This window comes from Rhinoderma darwinii, chromosome 13 (assembly GCF_050947455.1).
Source record: "Rhinoderma darwinii isolate aRhiDar2 chromosome 13, aRhiDar2.hap1, whole genome shotgun sequence".
Taxonomy (NCBI): Eukaryota; Metazoa; Chordata; class Amphibia; order Anura; family Rhinodermatidae; genus Rhinoderma; species Rhinoderma darwinii.
In genome coordinates this window covers 50,921,832-50,946,682 of record NC_134699.1, presented here as the reverse complement: position 1 = coordinate 50,946,682, position 24,851 = coordinate 50,921,832, and the positions used below count along the sequence as shown (strand labels likewise).

Sequence of the window (24,851 nt, the reverse complement as noted above, 5' to 3'; positions counted from 1 at the left end):
CCCGTACATTACTGATCATAGCTCCTTGTGAAAGAAGCAAACAAACGCCGATCAATGAGCGGTCTCGTTGATCGGCGCTCGTTTTCAAGTCCCATATCGGGCCGTGTAATAGGACCTTAACAAGCGCCTTATCTGCACATAGATAATACAGCGAGGGGCACAAAGTTCACCATGACAGGACTGTGCCGTTACTGTACCGGGGGTTCACAAGATAACCAGTTAATAAAACGGTCATTACATGGTACAAGGTCCAGGCTGGCGCCGTGTATCCAGAGCAAGGTCAAAGTCTCACACAACTCACATTCACAAACTGTAAATAAATCAGAATTCTGCCAGGAAACAGGGGCATCCGTGATAACATGGCATAGGGCACTCCTGACACGGACAGAGCCAGCAACTATTGGACCAATTAGGTAGGGGTGGTGCCGGTCACAAATATTACCCAACTGGGGTCACACTGCCCTTATTTCCTATGGAAGGATGGGTAAGATTTATACAACTGGCCGCCCTGTCCCTGCGGACACCAGTATATTTATACAAAGCTTCAATAAAAACCATTTCCCATGGTAATTATTCATAGAATTATTTTTACTGCCAGCGTGTTGCCATGGCCACACACAAAACATATTCTATAAAAGGGAGGGAGATATTTTTTTTTTAGACCGGTGTTGTGCCATTTGTTATTCCTCTTGGAAACTTATAATTAGATTGACAGCAGGGGGCGTGTCCTGACACTATCCAATCAGTGCTGGCAGTGTCAGATTGTGCAGGGACACGCCCTATCAACAAGGGGACTGGTAAAGTTGGGCAGTTAATCTAGTCACATTTCCAAGAGGAATAACAGAGGAACGGTACAACGCAGAGTTCTAAGAAAAGATGCTACAATTATTTTCTGAAGAATACAAGTATTTGATAAAACAGACATATCAGGAGAGATGACAGGTCCTTTTAAGATTTTTTGGGGGAGGGATTTATTTACATTTGATTGTTGTATATTGAAAACGTCTGTTTGAATTCAACAATTTCAAAGATCTCTGCTTGCATCCAGAGCCTTAAACCACCTACAGGTCTAATACTGGTCACAGCTGAGGCTTTGCTACAGTTGTAGTCAGTCTAGACAGTCCGTTGTGAGCTAAATACATCACCTACACACATCTCCCCCGTCATGACCGCCTACTTAAACGCATCAGTCAGTTACTGGGCTACATAGGCTAATAAAATCACAGACGATTGTCTAAACTGGATACAGTTAAAGCAATCAGTCACATGTGAAGTATTTGCTCTATACATGTTTTCACACTCTTGATGTAAACAATGTTCTAATTCACTGACAGCAAGCAGACATCTTGAAAATGTTGAGTACACCAGAAAGTTGCAGAACACTATGTTCTCAGCACACATATAGCAGGACAGACACGTCATTATTATATTTGCAGAGGTGAGGGCAGGCCGGTGATCCCTCCACATGAGGCTGTCACAGGGAATATGACCAAACCGCCCTGTCCGCCAGAGGGGGCGCTGCACACATTGACCTTACATAATATATGGCCACCCCTGATCACTGGACAGTCAGCCGCAGAGAGGGTTTTCACAAATGACACTATACCATACATCCTACGCATGGATTACACACACTGCAGGCAGCACGGACGCCACAGCCGTATATACGCAGATACATTGTCGATAACGTGAGCACGGCGCCATCTCTCACCAGCCATCGCACCACACCCGTACGGCCCTGCGGGATAGAGTCTGCTCCTGGGCGGGTTCGCCGTGTCCGTTCCGAATCATCTTAGGACTTTAATGAGATGACAACCAACCGGAAACGTACCACAAGCCGACGGCACCTCCCCAGGAAGTGACGCATGAGTGAGCGCTCCCATGGCAACATCCAACGCGCTTGATGAGGCGGCCATTTTTATTCCGGGCATCTTTCTAAAGCTGCCCGTACAGTAAGTGATCACACAAAGGCAGGGCCGCCATCAGGAATTTCAGGGCCCCCTACAGCTACATTTTCTGGGCCCCCCTACCGTGGCACCGCCTGTTAACGGTACTCCGTCCAGTACTATATCATGGTACCCAGGGCCGCCATCAGGGGGGGTATTATGGGTACTGATGTGAGAGGCCCGGCCAAACCTAATTGAAAGGGGGGCCCGGCAAACTGCCGCGACTTGCCTTTGGTAGAAAAAAAACAGGCCCCTGCAATGGGGCCCGTTTTTTTCACCAAAAGAATGTCATGAGCTGCGGGCCCCCCTTTCAATTAGGTTTGGCCGGGCCTCTCACATCAGTACCCCTAATACCCCCCTGATGGCGGCCCTGGGTAGCATGGGGGCCGTCAAACACCGCCGCCCGTGCGACCGATCACGCGCACCCGCAAACTCCCGCGCATGCGCACCGGCGACCGCCTGGAACCGCGCAGCGAATTTTGAGGCAGATTTTGACCTGCCCACACTATCTTGCCGCGTTTTTTGCCTGCGGCGATTGAGGACAGCAGACAGAAAACGCAGCGAAAAATGCATTTTCTACCTCCCATTGATTTAGATGGGAGGTCAGAGGCAGAACCGCGGCAAGAAAGGACGTGCTGCTTTTTCTTTTTTCCGCGACTGGCTCCCATTGATTTCAGATTAAATCAATGGGAGGCGGTTTTGGAAGTTTTTTGGTGCTGATTCTGACGCAGTGTCCGAGTCAATATCAAGGCCCAAAAACTCTGAACTGGGCCTTATTGTTAGGGCTTATTCAGACGAACGTGTAATACGTCCGTGAAACGTGTGTGATTTTCACGCGCCTTGCACGGACCTATGTTACTCTATGGTGCCGTGCAGACTGTCAGTGATTTTCACGCAGCTCGAGTCCGCTGCGTAAAACTCACGACATGTCCGATATTTGTGCATTGTTCGCGCATCACGCACCCATTGAAGTCAATGGGTGCGTGAAAATCACGCCCAGCGCTTCCGCAGCCGTATAAAACTATGAATGAAAACAGAAAAGCACCACGTGCTACAAACATACAAACAGAGTGTCATAATGATGGCGGCTGCGCGAAAATCACGCAGCCGCGCATCATACGCTGCTGACACACGGAGCTGTTATGGACCTTTTGCAAGCGCAAAACGCCACGTTTTTGCGCGCGCAAAAAGCACACGCTCGTGTAAATCCGGCCTTAGGGTAGGAACACACTAGGCATGAACACTGTGGATTTTATGCAACACATTTTATTGTGGAAAATCCGCAGCGTATTACAGTCGCAGCAGAGTGGATGAGATTTGAACAAATCTCATCCACACGCTGCAAAAATAATGGACCTGCAGTGTAGCTTTTGGCTTTTTAAGCCGCAGCATGTCAATGTATTCTGTGGAATCGCCGCTCCTCTGTTGCAGAAATGCTGCGGTTCTGCCGCAAAAATCACAAATGAGAAAAAAAAAAAAAGGCACTTTTTTAAATTTATAAAAAAGTTTAGACATACCCCGGCCGTAGTCCTGGTGACGCGATCCTCTATTCTTAGCGTAGCCCCGCCTCCTGTCATGACGTTTCTTCCCATGTGACTGCTGCAGCGGTCACATGGTCTACAGCGTCATCCCAGGAGGCGGGGCTACGTTCAGAAGAGAGAGATGCGTCACTTAAACTAAGGCCGGGGTAAGTCTAAACTTTTTTTTCCCTGCAGGATTCCCGCAGCGGACACGCCTCACGAAACCTGCGCCACTATTTGGTGCGGTTTTGCTGGCGGAATTCCCTGCGGCTCCCGGGATAAGCTGTGTCGTTTTACTCAGCATATCCGCCTAGTGTGTCCCTTATGATGTCGCTCCTGGAGCTGCTGCCGCTCTCTAAATAGGCAGTTGGTCCAGTAGAATTTGGAATTATTTTTTTTTGTGAACCAGCTTAAAAAAATACAAAACTTTTGTGTTAGGGCCTGTTCACATCACTGTTCGCTTCCGCTCCGGGGTTCCTTCTGAGGTTTCTGTCGGGTGAACCCCGCAACGGAAAGTGAAAGTGATAGCACAGCTTCCGTTTCCATCACCATTAGCGCAGTCGACTGCGCTATTAATTCCGTCCGAAAACCAGCCGGAATGGTGAAGAACGGAAACCATTAGCGATGTTTCCGTCACCATTGAGATCAATGGTGACTGAAACGGAAGCTGTGCTGTCACTTTCACTTTCCGTTGCGGGGTTCACCAGACAGAAACCTCAGACGGAACCCCGGAGCGGTGGTTCGTCACCATTCCGGCTGGTTTTCGGACGGAATTAATAGCGCAGTCGACTGCGCTAATGGTGATGGAAACGGAAGCTGTGCTATCACTTTCACTTTCCATTGCGGGGTTCACCCGACAGAAACCTCAGACGGAACCCCGGAGCGGAAGCGAACAGTGATGTGAACAGGCCCTAACACAAAAGTTTTGTATTTTTTTAAGCTGGTTCACAAAAAAAAATAATTCCAAATTCTACTGGACCAATTGCCTATTTAGAGACCGGCAGCAGCTCCAGGAGCGACATCATAAGGGACACACTAGGCGGATATGCTGAGTAAAACTACACAGCTTATCCCGGGAGCCGCAGGGAATTCTGCCAGCAAAACTGCACCAAATAGCGGCGCAGGTTTCGTGAGGCGTGTCCGCTGCGGGAATTCTGCAGGGAAAAAAAAGTTTAGACTTGCCAGGGCCGTAGTCCTGGTGACGCATCTCTCTCTTCTGAACGTAGCCCCGCCTCCTGGGATGACGCTGTAGACCATGTGACCGCTGCATCAGTCACATGGGATGAAACGTCATGACAGGAGGCCGGGCTGCGCTAAGAATAGAGGATCGCGTCACCAGGACTACGGCCGGGGGAAGTCTAAACTTTATCAATTTAAAAAAGTACCTTTTTTTTCTTCTCTTGTGTGATTTTTGCGGCAGAACCGCAGCATTTCCGCAACAGAGGAGCGGCGATTCCACAGAATAAATTGACATGCGACTTAAAAAGCCAAAGCCACACGGCAGGTCCATTTTTTTTGCAGCGTGTGAATGAGATTTGTTCTAATCTCATCCACTCGGCTGCGACTGTAATACGCTGCGGATTTTCCACAATAAAATGTGTTGCATAAAATCCGCAGCGTTCATGCCTAGTGTGTTCCTACCCTAAGGCCGGATTTACACAAGCGTGTGCTTTTTGCACGCGCAAAAAACGTGGCGTTTTGCGCATGCAAAAGGTCCATAACCGCTCCGTGTGGCAGCAGCGTATGATGCGTGGCTGCGTGATTTCCGCGCAGCCGCCATCATTATGACACTCTGTTTGTATGTTTGTAGCTCGTGGTGCTTTTCTAATTTCATTCATAGTTTATACGGCTGCGGAAGTGCTGGGCGTGATTTTCACGCACCCATTGACTTTAATGGGTGCGTGATGCGCGAACAATGCACCAATATAGGACATGTCGTGAGTTTTACGCAGCGGACACACGCTGCGTGAAAATCACTGACAGTCCGCACGGCACCATAGAGTAACATAGGTCCGTGCGAGGCGCGTGAAAATCACGCGCGTTGCACGGACGTATTACACGTTCGTCTGAATAAGCCCTAACAATAAGGCCCAGTTCACAGAGTTTTTGGGCCTTGATATTGACTCGGACACTGCGTCAGAATCAGCACCAAAGAACTTCCAAAACCGCCTCCCATTGATTTAATCTGAAATCAATGGGAGCCAGTCGCGGAAAAAAGAAAAAGCAGCGCGTCCTTTCTTGCCGCGGTTCCGTCTCTGACCTCCCATCTAAATAAATGGGAGGCAGAAAATGCATTTTTCGCTGCGTTTTTTGTCTGCTGTCCTCAATCGCCGCGAGCAAAAAACGCAGCAAAAAAACGCGGCAAGATAGTGTGGGCAGGGCAAAATCTGCCTCAAAATTCTTTAAGGAATTTTGAGGCAGATTTTTTTTTGCCTGCAAAATACTGTGTGAACAGGGCCATACATAAACAACACTTTGAGATAATTTACTCACTGTCAGAAGAGCTGCTCCCACTCCAGTCCTCTTCCGGCGATGTCTTCCAGGGGAGGTCTTCGGTCCAGACGTCCAGTCCTTCACCTCCAGCCAGGCTCCAGGTAAGTTTTGTCCATGTGGGTCCGCGGCTGCGCGCGCTTCGTTCGCTTGTGCGCGGGCGGCCGTTCGCGGGTGCGCGGGCGGCCGGTCGCGGGTGCGCGCGCGGTCGATCGCGGGTGCGCGCGCGGGCGGTCTCCAGTGCGGGCGTTCGTGGATGCGCGCTCGCGAGTGCGCACGCGCGGGAGTTTCATTGTGCGCGCGATCGGGTGCGCGCGCGCGGGCGGACGGTTTGACGGCCCCCCATGACGAGGGGAGGGGGCCCGCAGCAGCTCACGACATTCTTTTGGTGAAAAAAACGGGCCCCATTGCAGGGGCCCGTTTTTTCCTACCAAAAGAATGTCGAGGCAGTTGCCGGGCCCCCCTTTCAATTAGGTTTGGCCGGGCCCCTCACACCACTACCCCTAATACCCCCCTGATGGCGGCCCTGCACAAAGGACACAGGTTTCTACTGTAATATTTTATTTAAAAACATCAAATGTAAAAAAGAACAAATGTGCAAATGGCGACTGTCCTCCCAGCATTACAAGCAGTGATATTATAGCTTTGTTTTCCTTCTTCCTTTGGTGCATCCTTTACCAAACCAGCCACCACTAAGAGCCTGCGGGGAGATCAGCGGAGGCGGATCAGGGGTGACATTGGGTGTCTCCGCTGCCTTGATGTGCTTACGAGTGTGACTATCTTCTTCTCTGGGACACAGTGGTACGGCCATAGGGAAAATTGGGTCTAGAGATCTAGGAAAGAGGCTGTAGTGAGATTACTGCACAAATACAAGGCGCCTAGAACACGTCGGACACGAGGCTTTGTGAGCTGGACCCCCAACAAAGGGACTATTGTATTCTGTAACATGCCCCAACCCCATTCCCTGCACAGCCAGTGGCAAGAAGTACTGCTGTGCATTAAAGAAACTGAAGGGGAAGCAGATCTAAACCCATGCTGCGGCCCCTCCAATCTCAGTATTGGTGGGGGTCCCGACAGTCAGACCCCCATTAAAAAGAAAATGATGGCGTATCCTAGCGGTAAACGTTGCAGAGAAATCGCAGTCTAATGCAACTTCAATTCTTTTTTATGGTGTAAGAAGCCACATGCGACCTTATAATTATCCCAAATTATTGGAAATTTTGCAATAGTCAAAGGCTGCAAAATTCCCATGGAAAATAATTAAAAGTACATTGTGACTGTAACTGTCCATTGCTGTGTAGCCAGAGCCGGACTCAATTTAAGAAATCACAAAAAAAGTTTCGGTCTAGAAAGAAAAACAAGGAATTGCTCTGTGCAATGCCGGTTCCATAAAATACATGAAGTGATTTCTAGAATCCAGCAGAGAGAGAGAGTGAGTGAGTGAGTGAGTGAGTGAGTGAGTGAGTTTAGGAATCTGGGTTGAAAGAGAAACAGCATGAGAAATATGATCTAATTGGTCACAGATGCCACTGCCTGCTGGCTATAACATTGTGCCATCCCTTCAATTGGAAAGCTTTGGCAAGGGTTCAGGGGCATGTAGTGCAGCTGGGCACCAGGCAATGAGCGCTTACTCTAAGGCTATATTCAGATGGACGTGTGTGAAATCGGACGTGAAAAACGGATCCCTAACAGACTTGTCTATTGAGGGAATTGCAAAAACAAAACAAAAATAGGACGTCCTGTTTTTTTCACGGCCCTCCACACGGTCCGTTAAAACATTGCCCTGTGACTAGCCCTATAGAAGTACATGCAGCCTTGTGATGGCCATTAAAAAAAACAGACGTCACTAGGACTATTTATACGTTCCTCTGAATAAGCCCTAAAACGAAGGCCTCCCACACACGAGCGTGTTCGGTCCGTGACATACGGTCCCCATGTCTGCAGTATTTCCCAGACCAAACACAGTGCAAGGAGGAACGCTACTAACATCATAGTTATGTACGATGCCAGGAGTCCCTGCCTCGCTGTGGGCAAACGGTCTCGTACAGTAGTCATGTTTTCAGTACGGGACAACACTCCCGCGGGAGGCAGGGACACTTAGGGTCATACATAACTATGATGCTAGGAGCCCGGCTCCCTGCACTGTTTGGTCCGGGAAATGCAGCCGACATGGGGAACGTATATCACGGCCCGAACACGCTCGTGTGAACTAGGCCTAAGATGATGGCCAGACAAGGGATGGAAAGAAAGAGGAATATAAAAAGGCAGCAATGAGATAAGGTTTGGGTGCATAGTACCGTTGGTGGGGGCTACAGCTCACAGAACCTCCCCCACATAAATTAATTTTTTGAAAAAAAAAAAAAAATCACCTGTTGTATTCTGGAACATCCAACTGCAGCTCGTCCATCAGGAGCCGCATGACCTCATCACATTTCCCATGGACTTTCAGGGTGGCTAGTGCATCTTTAGGTGTCCACTGAGGAAATATACAGTGCTGAACGGTGACAATGCCGCTGCTTATCCTGCCTAAACATCCCCTTATCTCCTTTTACAGCGAATGTTACTTCTGAACGGGCGGTTAGGAATCCAGCATAACACCACATCAGTGCTCCGGCATGCAGCTTGTGGCATTTTCTAAAAACATACGGCTATGCTGACGAAAACAGATGATAGAAATAAAAAGGACCGACTTCAGAAAATGTTATATGTTCAATATATTAAGTGAACAAGAAAGCTATGGTCATTTTTAAAGGCTGCCCCACCCAAGTTGGTGGCATTCTCATCTCCCACCAGAAGTCAAAATCTTAAAACAAGAGACATGGCCAACAGATTAGGCGGTACTGCTGCCAAGGCAAACAGAACGCCCGAAATCCCTCCTGCTATACGGACAGGGCAGGAACATAAGCAACCTTGGTGGTGATGGGTACAAACAAAAATCGCCATTGGCTCTTACCTGCAAATTTACAATGTAAAGCTTCGGCCGACGTGTGCTAGGCCTATTCATCCCCCATAGACAGTGGTATTTCTTCAGGACCTGAAGGAGGAAATTACGATCAGGGTAGAAGAACATCTCACACGAGTCAACCATAAAGTCTCAATTAAATATCACAAGCAGCTGATTATATATATGGCAGGAGTCTGCAACCTGTGGCTATCTAGCTGTTGAGGAACCTCAATTTCGGGCATGCATTAGAAGCCTGCAGCTTACAAGGCATGCGTTTTACAACGTGAAAGTGACAGGTTGCAGATCGCTGCTCTAATATCAACAAATGGTAAAAAATTAGGCAATAGATTTACTAAAAAAAAAAAAAAAAGGGCAATCTTTATTTGTAGTGCTTCATTTACCTTCAAACTGGAGCCGAGGCAGAGAATAACATCGGCCTTCTTTGCAGCTTTCACTGCCCCTGCCCAGTTGAGCGGCTGCGTCAACTTCCCCCGCTCTCCAAAGTGCACGATAGAGTCTCTCAGTTCACCCCCACACTTGTGGCAGGAACGTCCAGTGTCGTGCTTATGAAGGGCTGTCCGCTCGGTCACATCAAACAGACGCACAACCTCTCTGTGTGGTGAACAAGATGTACAGACCTACAAGAGAATGGGGACTATTCAGGGCGCAGCCACACAAAACAGGGGACAAAGCTTTCTGAAATGTATCTGCTCTTTAATCCATACACAAATCATAAGCGTTCTGCCTGATAGAGCAGATTTCCTTTGGGAGAAATCCATTGTTTTCAACGTGGCCATACCACGGGCAAGCGATGGTCCACATAACACTCGTTCCCGATCATTGCCCTGTGTAAACGATTGCCCTGGGCAACTATCAGCCGATGATCGAGCAAACGATCGTTCATCGGCTGATTGTATCACCTATGCAGCAAAGAAAACTATCGTTGTCGGCAGCACATCTCCCTGTGTAGTCAGAGAATGTGCTGCCGAAATGATAGAAATATATGGGGACGACTGATCGTAGTAACGAGCGCTCGTCCCCATATATAGTGCTTGTGAAAGGAGCAAACGAGCGCCGATCAACATCTAAGTGAACGGAAGAAAGCTGTAATACTGTGAACTGCTGAGACAAGTGCCCCTTCAAAACAGCTGATTGGCACTTTTGCCGGGATTCGGGTCCACACGAGAACATTAACGTCCGTAATGGACGGACGTATTTCGGCCGGAAGTCCCGGACCGAACTCAGTGCAGGGAGCCGGGCTCCTAGCATCATAGTTATGTACGACGCTAGGAGTCCCTGCCTCTCCGTGGAACTACTGTCCCGTACTGAAAACATGATTACAGTACGGGACAGTTGTCCTGCAGAGGCGCAGGGACTCCTAGCATCGTACATAACTATGATGCTAGGAGCCCGGCTCCCTGCACGGAGTTCGGTCCGGGACTTCCGGCCGAAATACGTCCGTCCATTACGGACGTTAATGTGCTCGTGTGAACCCAGCCTTATCAGGTATTCATGGCCTATTTTGAGGATAGGCCATCATTTTCTTATGACTGGACAACCACTTGAAGTATGCATCCCAGCCCCTCCATCCCAAATGTGCCTCTGTCCTATATGAAAAGAGACATGCATACGGAATCAGACGCAGCTCTCAATCAGGAGCAGCGCTCTAAGAAAAAAATCCAAAAGGGGTTGCTGCACTCTACGGAGCTACATGACCCCTTTATTCTATGCATATGGGGAAGTGCGTGTTATAGGTAGTAGTTACAACCCACCAATCAGATATTGATGATGGGTGCAAAATACCCTTCAAAAACATGTTAGAACCGGAGAACTCCCTTCAGAGATAAAGCCGTCAACATCTCCTTACCTCTATATACATGTTTCCATGAACCTCGGAGGTGGCTTCCCGTGGTAATCCGCTACGAAGATGAAGACCATCACAGTTCTGTGAAACGACATGCTGCACCTGTTAAAAGATAGAGAGGGCTTTATCCATAGGAGGTTTGTATACCAGGGAAGAAGCCAGAAGAAGCCTGATCACATTCATAGTTATATTAAACAACATATATAGTCACTCCAACCTATAGGCCAGTGAGCAGATAGCGATGCCATGATGCGGCGGCACCAGTTTAGCTTTGACACGAGCCATTTTGGGTGGTACGTCACCCAGACGCAGATACGATTAATTGCCCAGCCCTAATTACAGTGACACGAGATTAGCATCGGCTCATTTATTTCACTTTGTTAGGGGTAAGTTCACACGCGGAATATTTGTTACACAAATTTTGCGACTCATAACGAATTTCAATTCATTTGAATGGGGTCTTTACATGGCTTTCTGTAAGTTCCATTCAGATGAATAGAACTAATTTTAAAGCTGCATACATTTCTGCCACAAAATATGCCGTGTGTGACCGCACCCTTAGGCCCCCTGCACACGTTGTGTATTACGTGCGGATTGGCCATGCAAATTTTCCCGTACCAGAAAAGTAAATGAGATTTCAAGTAATCTCATCTACATGTTGCATCTACAGAAGTATCAGGATTCTGAATAGACATCACGTCCTAGCTGGAGGTAATGTATATTCATTGTCATGACACTGCAGTAACATTATAGTGTGTATGAGGCTGCACATAGTGATATAGCTATATCGCTATCTGCTGTGTAAACGAATGGAGAGAAGTGTATGACGTTGATTGGTCACTGATTGGTCAGCGTCCTACACTTCTCTCCACAACGCCCACTTGGTCATATAGTAAAACACGCCCAGTTGTCCATTAAGAAACTCATTAGCATAAATCTAATATAGGTCATAACTCCGTCAAAAATGATCGTTTTTCTAAATAAAAAACACTGCTGTAATCTACATTACAGCGCCGATCACATCATGCACAAGATAGGCCACTCATAATGTGGTGGCAGAGCCTCTTTAAATGTGAAAAAACACGTAGGGCAGTTCTTTTTGGAGAGATTGGGGGGGGGGGGGGGGGGGACGGGACTGTACACAAGCAATAGTCCAGAGCAGCCTTTCTATCAGTGTGACGCGCGGTCTACTCTATCAGGGCCTTGAACTTACCCTGTTGAGGAAGCAAAATAGAGAGCTGAAAAAAAAGTATGTGATACTATGGTACACAAGGGGCGGATTAACTGCAGATTTTCCACAACAGATTTTATTGCGGAAATCCGCAGCGTATTACAGTAGCAGCAAAGTGGATGAGATTTGAACACTCTACGGAATATGCCAGGAATCATCCTACCGTGTATCCCGCTGTACATAAATACTGTTTGAAATACCATTTCTCCAACATATAAAGGTTTTGTTTTGTAAGTGTGAAATCATTTGTAGCTCATATTATAAAACTTAAGTAAAAGTTATGCTTTAATATCCCTATTCTGGTGTCTTTCTGTGAAATTGTGGTGCACTAGGGCACATACAACATTATATAGGGGCCACCATAGGGTAATTGGAGGTTTAGACGCTTACCAGTCCAGCTCTGTATAATCGGGCTATGCACATGTGTGTGAAGGTCGGCTCCGCTTCACTCAGATCACCAGTACTGTAAAAAATAAATAAAAAGCACAAAACACTTACAAAACCAACGACTACTAGAAAATGTCTTCTAGGAGACGTTCCACACATCACGTCCCCTCACCTCACACTCCTGCCCTTATTCAGCAGAGTCCACACACCACTCGGTCCACGATAGTCTGGAATAGCAGCTGCCTATTAAGAGCAAGCAGACATCATTTATTAGTCATGTATGCCTGCCATAGTGTATACAACTAGAAGGATGGCCACTGCCTGCCCAACCTGATGATCTGGTAGACCACTGGGCATTGTGGGGGGCATATAGATCAAAAGAGCTTGTTACCACCAAAATCGGTGAACAACAAGTTTAACAATCGGACAAGGAAGGAGTCTTAAGGCTTTTACACAGGCCAATTATCAGGCAAACGAGCGTTCACAGACACAGCAACGATCAGCCGGTGAACAAGCAAACGCTCATTCATCGGCTGATCGTATCATTTACGCAGCATGAAATATTATCGTTATCAGTAGCACCTCTGCCGCCATGATAGAAATGTATGGGGGACGAGCAATCGTAGTAACGATCGATCGCCCCAGATCATAGCTCCTTGTGACAGGAGAAACAAGCACCAATCAACGAGATGTCTCATTGATCGGCGATCGATTACACAGCCTTGAGCTGCCAGCAAAAAGAGGTTTTAACTGGCTTAACCCGTTAGTGACCACCCATAGGTGTTTTTACATCGGCCAATAACGGCCTTTATTCAGATGCAATTGCCTTTTTACGGCGCTGCATCGGAATAAACAGCGGGGAGAAGATAAATCTCCTCGCTCTCAGCAGACCTGCTTAAACGAGCGAGATTGAAATCAGTATCGACCCGGCTTGTTTAAATCCCTCAGATGTGGCACTCAATAGCGAGCGCCGCATTGGAGTGGTTTTGGAGGGAGGGGGCTCCCTCCATCACCCCACCGGCACACTCCGATACCATCGTAGGGTGCCGGTGTCTTCTATGGCAGCCAGGGACTTAATAAAGGCTCCCAGGTCTGCCTCCAGATAATGCCAGAGGCATGGCCTGCCTAACAGATGTCTGTCCGTTTTACACTGACAGGCAATAATACGATGCAATACAAAAGTATTGCAGTGTATTATAAAATAGATCAGGTGATGGCATAGTGAAGACCCCCTAGTGGAAAGTTTAAAAAAATGTTTAATAAAGTTTAGAATAAATAAATAAAAATCCAAAATAAAGTAAAAAATTAAAAACCCACTTTTCCCCCTTACTGCTTTATTATGAAAAAACGTTACACATATTTGGAATTGCCGCATCTGTAATGACCCCAACTATAAAGCTATTACATTATTTAACCCGCTTGGCGAACGCTGTGAAAAATAAAAAATGATCAAAAAGACACATGTACTCCATAATGGTAACAATAAAGACACATGTACTCCATAATGGTAACAATAAAGACACATGTACTCCATAATGGTAACAATAAAGACACATGTACTCCATAACGGTAACAATAAAAACACATGTACTCCATAATGGTAACAATAAAGACACATGTACTCCATAACGGTAACAATAAAAGACACATGTACTCCATAACGGTAACAATAAAAGACACATGTACTCCATAATGGTAACAATAAAGACACATGTACTCCATAACGGTAACAATAAAGACACATGTACTCCATAACGGTAACAATAAAAGACACATGTACTCCATAATGGTAACAATAAAGACACATGTACTCCATAACGGTAACAATAAAAGACACATGTACTCCATAACGGTAACAATAAAGACACATGTACTCCATAACGGTAACAATAAAAGACACATGTACTCCATAATGGTAACAATAAAGACACATGTACTCCATAACGGTAACAATAAAGACACATGTACTCCATAACGGTAACAATAAAAGACACATGTACTCCATAACGGTAACAATAAAAGACACATGTACTCCATAATGGTAACAATAAAGACACATGTACTCCATAACGGTAACAATAAAGACACATGTACTCCATAACGGTAACAATAAAAGACACATGTACTCCATAACGGTAACAATAAAGACACATGTACTCCATAACGGTAACAATAAAAGACACATGTACTCCATAATGGTAACAATAAAGACACATGTACTCCATAACGGTAACAATAAAGACACATGTACTCCATAACGGTAACAATAAAGACACATGTACTCCATAACGGTAACAATAAAAGACACATGTACTCCATAACGGTAACAATAAAGACACATGTACTCCATAACGGTAACAATAAAGACACATGTACTCCATAACAGTAACAATAAAAGACACATGTACTCCATAACGGTAACAATAAAAGACACATGTACTCCATAACGGTAACAATAAAGACACATGTACTCCATAACGGTAACAATAAAAGACACATGTACTCCATAATGGTAACAATAAAGACACATGTACTCCATAACGGTAACAATAAAGACACATGTACTCCATAATGGTAACAATAAAGACACATGTACTCCAGAATGGTAACAATAAAGACACATGTACTCCAGAATGGTAACAATAAAGACACATGTACTCCATAACGGTAACAATAAAGACACATGTACTCCATAACGGTAACAATAAAGACACATGTACTCCATAACGGTAACAATAAAGACACATGTACTCCATAACGGTAACAATAAAAGACACATGTACTCCATAACGGTAACAATAAAGACACATGTACTCCAGAATGGTAACAATAAAGACACATGTACTCCATAATGGTAACAATAAAGACACATGTACTCCATAATGGTAACAATAAAGACACATGTACTCCATAACGGTAACAATAAAAGACACATGTACTCCATAATGGTAACAATAAAGACACATGTACTCCAGAATGGTAACAATAAAGACACATGTACTCCAGAATGGTAACAATAAAAACTACAAGTCGTCCCGCTAAAAAAAATAAAAAAAATGATGGCTCTTCAAATATGGAGACAAAAACAAATAATTTTGAAAATAAAGACTGTTTTTACTGTGTAAAAGCAGTAAAACATAAGAAAACGATATAAATTTGGAATAGTTGCAATCGTAACAATCCGCTGAATAAAGTTATGTTATTTATACCACACGGTAAACAGTGTAAACTTAGGATGCAAAAAAGTGTGGCGAAATTGCTGGGTTTTTTTCTATCACCCCCCAAAAAAAGTTAATAAGTTATATGTACCCCAAAACGGTGCTATTAAAAAAATACAACTTGTCCCGCAAAAAACAAGACCTTATACAGCTATGTCGATGGAAAAATAAAAAAAAGTTACAGCTCTTTGAATGAGACGATGGAAAAACTTAAAAAATTGCTCCGTCATTAAGGGGTTAAAGGAAACCAAAAATGATCTCTTATTTACATGAGCTTCTGCATGCAATCTGTTCTTCACTCTTATCAGTCAATTTAGGTTGGGTGAATGTACAGCTCTTCAATGAGCTATCCCAAGCTTCAAGTGAATGGCCGACCATGTAATACATGGCTGTGCTGTCAGCCCGAACAAGAGCCACTTTTATCTGTGCCCTGTTAGGAAATAAAACCAGTCTGCTACAGCGCCCACATACCATAATAGGGCACAAACAGGGGCTGTGCTGAGCAGACACACACTGGAGGCAAATAAACCAGATTAATCCATGATGTGTTCTTTAACCCATTCCCATTGTGACGTAAGTATGGCTCCCCCTTACCGTGCTGATCCCAGCTCCAGTGTAGATCACCATACGCTCTGCTCCACGCACAGCTTCCGCCAGCTCCAAAACCTTCTCCTTGAGGATTTCAGCTCCATCAACCACCTAAAATTCACATTACAAATATATATTCATTACATAGGCAGCAACATGTTCACTGGCCTCCATTACTATTTATTGTGTTCTATCATGGCAGCTCCATTCTTCTAACCATCTAAGCAATTTACCCCAGACACGGTGACACCATCACTTCATGAGAAGTTGGGATCATGTAAAGGTATTTCTGTTATGCAAATCCCCCCAAAGCCATTGTTTTCTAACTTAACATGGTTGTGCAGTTTAAAAAAAACATTTTCTTATACTGTGCCCTATTTGAGAAATGAATAGACAAAGGTCCCATGTTTAGGATCCTCATCTCTTGGCAAGAATGGAGCGGTTACAAGGATGACCTCTCGCTTTGGAGGACTTGTCCTCTATTGCATTACACATGCAACCCATTGATATGAATGCTCACTATGTAATGCCTAATTTCCCCTGTGGTGGCGCTGCAGAGAAATTAAACACTTAGGTATGTGGATATGGGATATCCCAAGGATATGGATCCAGCGTAGAATCTACGCTGGATCCAAACTCTTCTGTTCCTACCATTGTCTACAAATCGTGTGCCGACACGAGGATCCGTGCCAGATGACACAAATCTGCTATATAAGGTGAGCTGGAGGTCGCTATTGTTCTACATTTTGTTTATCCCAAGGATATGCCATAAATGTCTAAGGGGGGGGGGGGATACCCCTTTAAGGCTTCCACTGAATGACAGACATCAACCAGAAGAATTGACACAGAATGTTGGAACATCGTATCTCACAAAACATTTTATTATTGAATGAATAACCTTTATTTGCTGGAAGCGAAAGCAGAAAAGCGTCAATGACAGCCGTCACCATGGGAGCGCGGGGGCCAGTCACCATGGGAGCGCGGGGGCCAGTCACCATGGGAGCGCGGGGGCCAGTCACCATGGGAGCGCGGGGGCCAGTCACCATGGCCGCGCGGGGGGCAGTCACCATGGCTCTGTCACCAGATTATCAAATCCCTATCTCCTATTGAATGTGATGGGCACTCATGATGACGTCACCAACAGGTCCTTCAACCTTGGCGTCGGAAGAGAGACGACAGATCAGCTCCAGGCGTACAGTTGAATTTGCAGCAGCATCACCATGTGCAGGTAAGCATAGTAAACTCCTTAGAGACGAGCACATTAACCTTTTGGACAGGGAGCCGATGTATCTTCCTTGTCCGACGACAAGGTTGAAGGACCTGTGGGTGACGTCACGCTGTGTCTGCTGTGAAAGAAGCTGGGTGGGAACGATGAGAAGTGCATGACGCTGATTCGTCAGCGTCATACACTTCTATTCACAACGCCCAGTTGGTAAAAACACAATACACGCCCAGTTGGAAATACGAGAAAACACGCCCAGTTGTCCATTGAAAAGCTCATTTGCATAAATATAAAATTGCTCATAACTTGGGCAAAAATGATCGTTTTTTTAAAACAAAAACAACAACTTTGCTGTTATCTACATTGCAGCGCCGATCACATTCAATAGGAGATAGAGATTTGATAATCTGGTGACAGAGCCTCTTTAGGCCTCATGCACACTTCCATCACCGTTTTCACGGCCGTTTTCCACGGATCCGTTTGTCCATGATTGGAACTGTGTGCTTCCCGTGTGGACTCCGTGTTTCAGAGAGGAAACTGAAACCCATTCACACTATGTATACGATATTGTGAGTGCCGCACATGCTATTCCCTGTCCAGCGGTACTCACTGTCCAGGGTGCTGAAAGAGTTACTGCCGATCAGTGCAGCCCTTTAAAGGAACAGTGTCATCACAATTTTTTTTTTTAATATGTTAAAGATGTTAGTGCTTTATTAAAAACGTTTGGATTAATGTGTGTGTTTGTGTGTTACTTTTTCTTATTTTTACACTTTTTCTTCTCTATGGGGGCTGCCATTTTTTTTTCCATTTCTGTATGTGTCGATTAACGACACATACAGACATGGAATACGGCAGCCACAGTCCCATAGGGACTGCGAACGGGTCCCGTCCCATCCACTTCTGTGTACGCCGTCTGTGTGGGAACTGCGCATGCGCCGCTCCCACACAGTCCAATTTGAAATGCGCGCCGTCCGGCGCCATTTTCCTGTGGACCGGAAGTCGCGGCCGGACATTAAGATTACTACTTCCGGCCGCGGCTTCCGGACTTGTGCACTTGGACCAGCGGGAGCAGACGGGCCGGAGGGAGCCGCGGCGGCAGGAGCAGGTAAGAGATTTCTATGTATGTTCGTGTTTGTGTGTGTTTACTACTGTATGTAAACCTACTACACTGTGTGTTAGCTCAAAAAATGGCGACACACAGTGTAGGAGGTTTGACCGTTCAATCCCCTCGTTTATCCCGGCACTAGCCAGGATAAAGGAGGGGGAGATTCTCACAGCTCACTAGAGCGAGTGCTTTTTTCCCAATTTTGCAGCAAAAAGCAATGTGGTTGCTTTACCACATGCAATGCTGCAATTTTGGGAATAGCTCCATCTAGTGACCAGCAATGGGAAATATTATAAATTAGAATCTAATTTATAATATTTCCTGACTCGTGAAAAAATAAAAAAAATTTGAACAATGTTTAATCACCTACACACTAAATGTTTAATTAAAAAAAAAAAAAACATGTTTTGCTGGCAACACATTCCCTTTAACTCTTTCAGCACCCTGGACAGAGACTACCGCTGGACAGTGAGTACCATGTGCGGCGCTCACAATATAGATTAAAGTTTCATTAAAAAAAAAAACCTGCAACAAAAAAAAAAAAAGTTACTACTTACCCAGAACTCCCTGCTTGCCTGCTTCTTCCTCAAGTCCGGCCTCCTGAGATGACGTTTCAGACCATGTGACCACTGCAGCCAATCACAGGCTGCAGCGGTCACATGGACTGCCGCGTCATCCAGGGAGGTCGGACCGGATGTCAGAAGAGGGATGCGTCACCAAGACAACGGCCGGGGTACGCATGAACTTATTTTTCTTAATATCGCTGCGTTGCAGCACTGATCAGCAGCCTCTTCTCTCAGTGCTGACAGAGAGAAGGGGCTGCCGATTAGTGCAGTATCTCTCTGTATGTGTACCTCTGCCTGCCCGGCCGTTGCTAGGCAATGGCTCCGTCACACACGGATGCCAACAGGTTTTTTTGACGGCCCCATTGACTTGCATGGGCCTCACGGTCACGGAATCTCGGACCAAAGTAGGACATGCTCTTGTCGGAACGGAGCAACGGGACCGTCAAAAAAACTGAAGTGTGCATGGCCCCATTGAAATGAATGGGTCAGGGTGCTAGCCGTCCGAAAAACTGCTAGCACCCTGAAGAAAAAGACTGAAGTGGGCATAATTACTGTTATACTTTTTTGAATAAACTCACAGCTTTCAAGATCTGCTTGCTGTAAATGAATGAAAACATTCTCTTACGTTGATAAGAATTCATGTACTGTACGAAATATCACATTTAGTGTAGTCGCCTAGGTTACGTCTCCATGGTAACGTCAATCATCAATACCACTACCTGGTGACTACCGGTGTCACATGCCAAGACTTGCGTTCCCACGCTGCTGCCGCCGCCGTCTGACATGTCACATCAGCCACCGGACAATATTACTAGATCCCTCGTCCGTCACCCACACACCTACCTCCTGTTCCCGGCACCGGAGCCGCTCTCTCCGCTGTCGCTGCTTCTCCAGCTCTTGCACCAGCTCCGCATAGCTCTCCAGCAGCTCCCGCTCCCCGGGACTGCGCTCCTCCACCGGCTTGTGCAAAATTCTGGAGATCTGCAGTGAAACAGCCGGTCATTATATACAAATCACCGCATCCACTAGCAGCAACCCCAAGCCCAGTCCACGATACCTGTCTCCGCCTCTCCCGGTGCTGTTCACGCCGCACAATTTCTTCTCGGGCTTCTGCTTTCCGTTCTGCACGGCCCATGTTACCGGTAACAACCGTGCTCAGAAGCCAGAAACACCTTCCGCTTCCGTGAGCTGCACGAACCGGATGTGATGTAATTACTGCTCCACAGCGCAGCAGTCACATGACATGCAACAACATCCTCAGGTATAGGACCCCGCCCCTGGTAGAATGTGGAGACGTTGCTCCTAGCAACCAGTCAGAGTCCAGCTCTCATTTTTATAATTTGGGTTAACAAATGAGATCTAGAATCAGATTGGTCACTTTGAGTAACAGATTAACTTGTTGGGTACGTTCACATTGAATTAGAACGCCGCGGTGTCTGCTGGAGAATTCAGCCTGACAGCTGCACATTTTCCATATTATGCATCTGAAAGCCGTTTTGCCTGTAGATTTACATGTGAATTCGAATTTTCCCATTCAATTCATTAGCTAAATTCATATTAGATAGGACTTCTTTTTAGGCGTATTTTGGAACATAAAACGCTTGTATTAAGCTCCAATATACACTTGAAATAGACCTGCAAACAGTTTCCCATTGATTTCAAAGGGAAATACACTGTATTGTTAATATGAGGCGTCTTATTACGCTGCCGAAAAGAAAAAACGCCTTGTAAAAAAGAAAAGACATGCCTAAATGAATGCGGATTTTCCATTGACACGACAAAAAACGCTTTAAAAATACGCTTGAAAAGTGCTTGCAAAAATAAAATTAAAATCTTTGAAAATATCTTGAAATCAGCCTTGTATTTTTCTGCCTCAGACATATACCGAGTGACTGTACCCAGGCTTTGTTCACATCTCCATCGGAGGCTCCTTCACAGATTTTGTCAAATTTGACTGGAAAAATAGCGCCGCATTTTAAGTCAATCGAGTCCGTCAGGCGCTGGTAGTACTATTTGTTGAGCGACAGACCCAGCAGAGTTATGAACAGAAGCCACATTGCAGGTGTGAACATAGCCTAACGCAGGTTTGCCAGAACTGGCCGGTAGGAGCCTGGTTGGTGCTACGTGTGAAAGGCTTCACCAGCTCATCAGGGTTGTCAACCCACAGTCTATAAAATACAGACAGACACAGAGACAGACAGACAGACACAGAGACAGACAGACAGACACACACAGAGACAGACAGGCAGAGACAGACAGACACAGACGCAGAGACAGACAGACACAGACGCAGAGACAGACAGACGCAGAGACAGACAGGCAGAGACAGACAGACGCAGAGACAGACACAGACAGACACAGACAGACAAAGACACAGAGACAGACAGACACACAGACACAGACAGACAGACAAAGACACAGAGACAGACAGACACAGACAGACAGACGCAGAGACAGACAGGCAGAGACAGACGCAGAGACAGACAGACACAGACAGAGAGACAGACAGACAGACACAGACGCAGAGACAGACAGACAGACACAGACAGACAGACAAAGACACAGAGACAGACAGACACAGAGACAGACAGACACAGAGACAGACAGACACTATATATGTATTCCCTTTTTATAGTTTGTGACTACACACCACTTTTTTTTTAGACCATTTATGGGTATGTCCACACGTAGCGAAAAGACTGCGGATTTTCTGCAACATATTTCACTGCAGAAAATCCGCAGCGTAAGCCCCCGTTCACACGAGCGCACAGCACACGAACCCATGGATTTCAATGGGGCCGTTCACACATGCATGATTTTTCACGCGAGAGTCCGCTGCGTGAAACATACTGCATGTCCTATATTGGTGCGTTATCACGATTTACGCATCAATTCAGTTGAAAATAGTTTAAAAAAAAAAAAAAATGTGCTTTGCAAGTGCGTGAATAACGCATGCCCCTCGCAAAGCACACGGATGCATAACGCCACACACACGGACATTCACGCGTGAATCGGACAAGCTCGTGTGCATGAGGCCTAATACAGTAGTAGCAGAGTGGATGAGAATTGAAGTCTCATCCACACGCTACGTAAAAAATATGCTGAAAAACTATTCATAAAATTGACCTGCGGTGCATTTCTTTAATCCGCAGCGTGTCATTTTATGCTTCGGAAATGCTACTTTTCTGTTGCAGGTTTTCCCCATTAAATTCAACAGTGAGGTAAAACTTGCAACAAATAGAAGATGTTGCGATTTTTGTGGTGGAAAAACTGCGATTCCGCCACAAAAATCTCAACTTGGAAAAAAAAAACAAAAAAAAAAACCTTATACTTACCCAGATCTCTCTGCTTCTGCATCCAGCCCGGCCTCCAGGGACGTTTCATCCCATGTGACTGCTGCAGCCAATCACAGGCTGTAGTGGTCACACGGGATTAAACGTCATCCCAGGAAGCCAGCCTGCAGGACGTCACAAGGATGCGTCGCCATTACTATGGGTAAGTATAGGCTTTTTTTTTTTTTCTTTTAAAACCTGCCGTTTTCCACAGCGGACACTCCGGCCAAAAAACTGCACCAGAATTTGGTGCGCTTTCTCAGCCGAAATTCCCTGCGGGGACGCTGTGTACTTTTACGCAGCGTATCCGCCCTGTGTGAACATGTTTTATAGACCTCCCTTGCATTGGCCATGACCTTATAATCTATGACTGTATAATACCGTGGACTTTCCTTGCGGTTTCCTTCTTTTCAGCTAGATGGATCAACATCCCATTGTGTCTATTTATTTTCTCAAATAAAGCTCATTATAAGATGTTTATTGGCAATATACAATATAAAATAGACCTTATATCAAACATACATAATATACAACAGAGGTACACCCAAATCATCCATAGCTCCCAACAGGCCAGGATATATACACATACAGGCGTTCCCTGACCTGTTCCCATATCCTGGAGGGCTGGAGACCATGGATCAGCAATGGACATCCCAAATATACAGGAATAAATAACATCATATACACTTTTAAAGTTATTTACAGATGCAAATGCTACAATAATTTAGCAATAAATACCGGTATATATGTTCGTTGTACAACCTGCATCAGTGACTCGAAGACACAGATTTTCAGGAAGGCGGATTCAGCAGGGCCGACCACATATTTGCGGAAATCCAAACGTTCACAGTGAAACCATCGCCTGGCGTAACATACTGTAAGCAACGCGCTATTTTTCTAAGGTCTGAATTTTACTGCACGGATAAAGAAACCTTGATGATCTGCAGATCAGTTGCTTTTGGTTTATGCCGCTGTTCGGAGTCTCGCCAGATGACAGATCCTCTTGAGGCATTTTGCATTAGATCTATGGTTTGTGATGCTCAATGGCTACAGGTCTGGCTACTAGAAGGCTTAAAGGGTGACTCTGGATTACCTTCCTTGTACCCACAATAGCCAAAGCTAACTGAATCTGCATCATTTCTCATCTGCATAACTAAAATCAATGGTTTCGGTTAACCAGCTCTGGCAGCGGTGACTATGAGTAGATCTACAACATACATAAAGAAAGTGAAGAACAGAATCTCCAAAATCGGACTTACCTGTTGGCCCACTTACTATTATTTTAGGACATCTAAAGGTCTGTTGTAAACCATTCCCACACCCTATAAGGGTATGTTCACACGGCGGGGGTCCGTAACGGCTGAAATTACGGGGATGTTTCAGCCTGAAAACATCCCCGTAAATTCAGCCGTACCGGCATGTGCAGGCGCTTGAACGCCGCGTTAATTACGGCCGTAATTAGCGCTGCTATTCATTGGAGTCAATGAATAGCGGCTCCAAATACGACCAAAGAAGTGACAGGTCACTTCTTCTACGCGGGCGTCTATTTACGCGCCGTCATTTGACAGCGGCGCGTAAATATACGCCTCGTGTGAACAGACAAACGTCTGCCCATTGCTTTCAATGGGCAGATGTTTGTCAGCGCTATTGAGGCGCTATTTTCAGACGTAATTCGGGGCAAAAACGCCCAAATTACGTCCGTAAATAGGCCGTGTGAACATACCCTCAATGGTACCACCGCCAGATCCTGTGCTATTTAGCATGGAGTATATTCCTTTATATAGATGACATGGCAAGATATGGGCACAGCTACCTTCTGTGCATACTTATTCAGCGTATTAATGATTAAAATTTCTGTAAAGTATAGACTGTCAATTTTTTTCTTGTTCCAATGGACCATGAATACATTTTAATAGCGGATTGGTATTTCTCTATATCAGTTACGGAAATCTTGGCATGAGGCAGCTAGCGTGGGCAGCTAACTCTGCTTTGATCAAAGGCCGAAAAATTAAAGGGGTTGTGCGAGGACCAAAAAGTATCAGCAGTGTAGTCACGGCAGTATGTGATACACTCGCTAATATACATTCCAGTCCCCCGTCCCGCTGATTCTGAGATTTTCATAGAGCTTTCGGGGGACCGGAAATCTAGTTGCACAGCCTTCTTTGATGACGATACGACTCTTCGTCACGTGACCTATCCTGCTGTACTCTATATACAAGCAGGAGCAGTAATTCATAGAGTACAGCGGGGTCGGTCACATGACTTAGGGTATGTTCACGCGGCTGTTTTCGCCCAAAAATCGGAAGCAGAACGCCTCCAAACATCTGCCCATTGATTTCAATGGGAAAACGGCGTTCTGTTCCGACAGAGCGTTTTTCGAGGCGTTTTTTAACGCGTAAAAAAACGGCCACGAAAAAAAAGTGCGAGTGGCACAAAAA

General features: G+C 45.7%; 2 protein-coding genes across 4 annotated transcripts in view; both read right to left on the bottom strand.

Annotated features, from left to right (window-relative positions):
* Positions 1 to 8,970, bottom strand: part of PCYT2 (phosphate cytidylyltransferase 2, ethanolamine) — a 29,173-nt gene extending 20,203 nt beyond the window's left edge. The window contains exon 1 of one of the 3 annotated variants that reach the window (XM_075846131.1): positions 8,910 to 8,970. Coding sequence is in view for 2 of the 3 variants with exons in the window: in XM_075846130.1 (XP_075702245.1) it covers positions 1,712 to 1,791 (80 nt within the window). In the remaining variant the exon portion in view is untranslated. Of the gene's footprint in view, positions 1 to 1,711; positions 1,860 to 8,909 lie in introns of those variants that run through there. The other 2 variants (XM_075846130.1, XM_075846132.1) reach the window with 2 other exon arrangements.
* On the bottom strand, positions 6,503 to 20,300 carry SIRT7 (sirtuin 7). Its single transcript, XM_075846129.1, has 10 exons — positions 20,139 to 20,300; positions 19,925 to 20,062; positions 16,195 to 16,299; positions 12,555 to 12,625; positions 12,386 to 12,458; positions 10,768 to 10,866; positions 9,302 to 9,538; positions 8,910 to 8,990; positions 8,326 to 8,432; positions 6,503 to 6,789 (listed from the first exon to the last, which is right to left on the bottom strand). Exons 1-10 carry the CDS (start codon positions 20,214 to 20,216, stop codon positions 6,594 to 6,596), a joined length of 1,185 nt encoding a protein of 394 aa, XP_075702244.1. The 5' UTR covers positions 20,217 to 20,300; the 3' UTR covers positions 6,503 to 6,593.
* Positions 20,301 to 24,851: the final 4,551 nt, after the last annotated feature.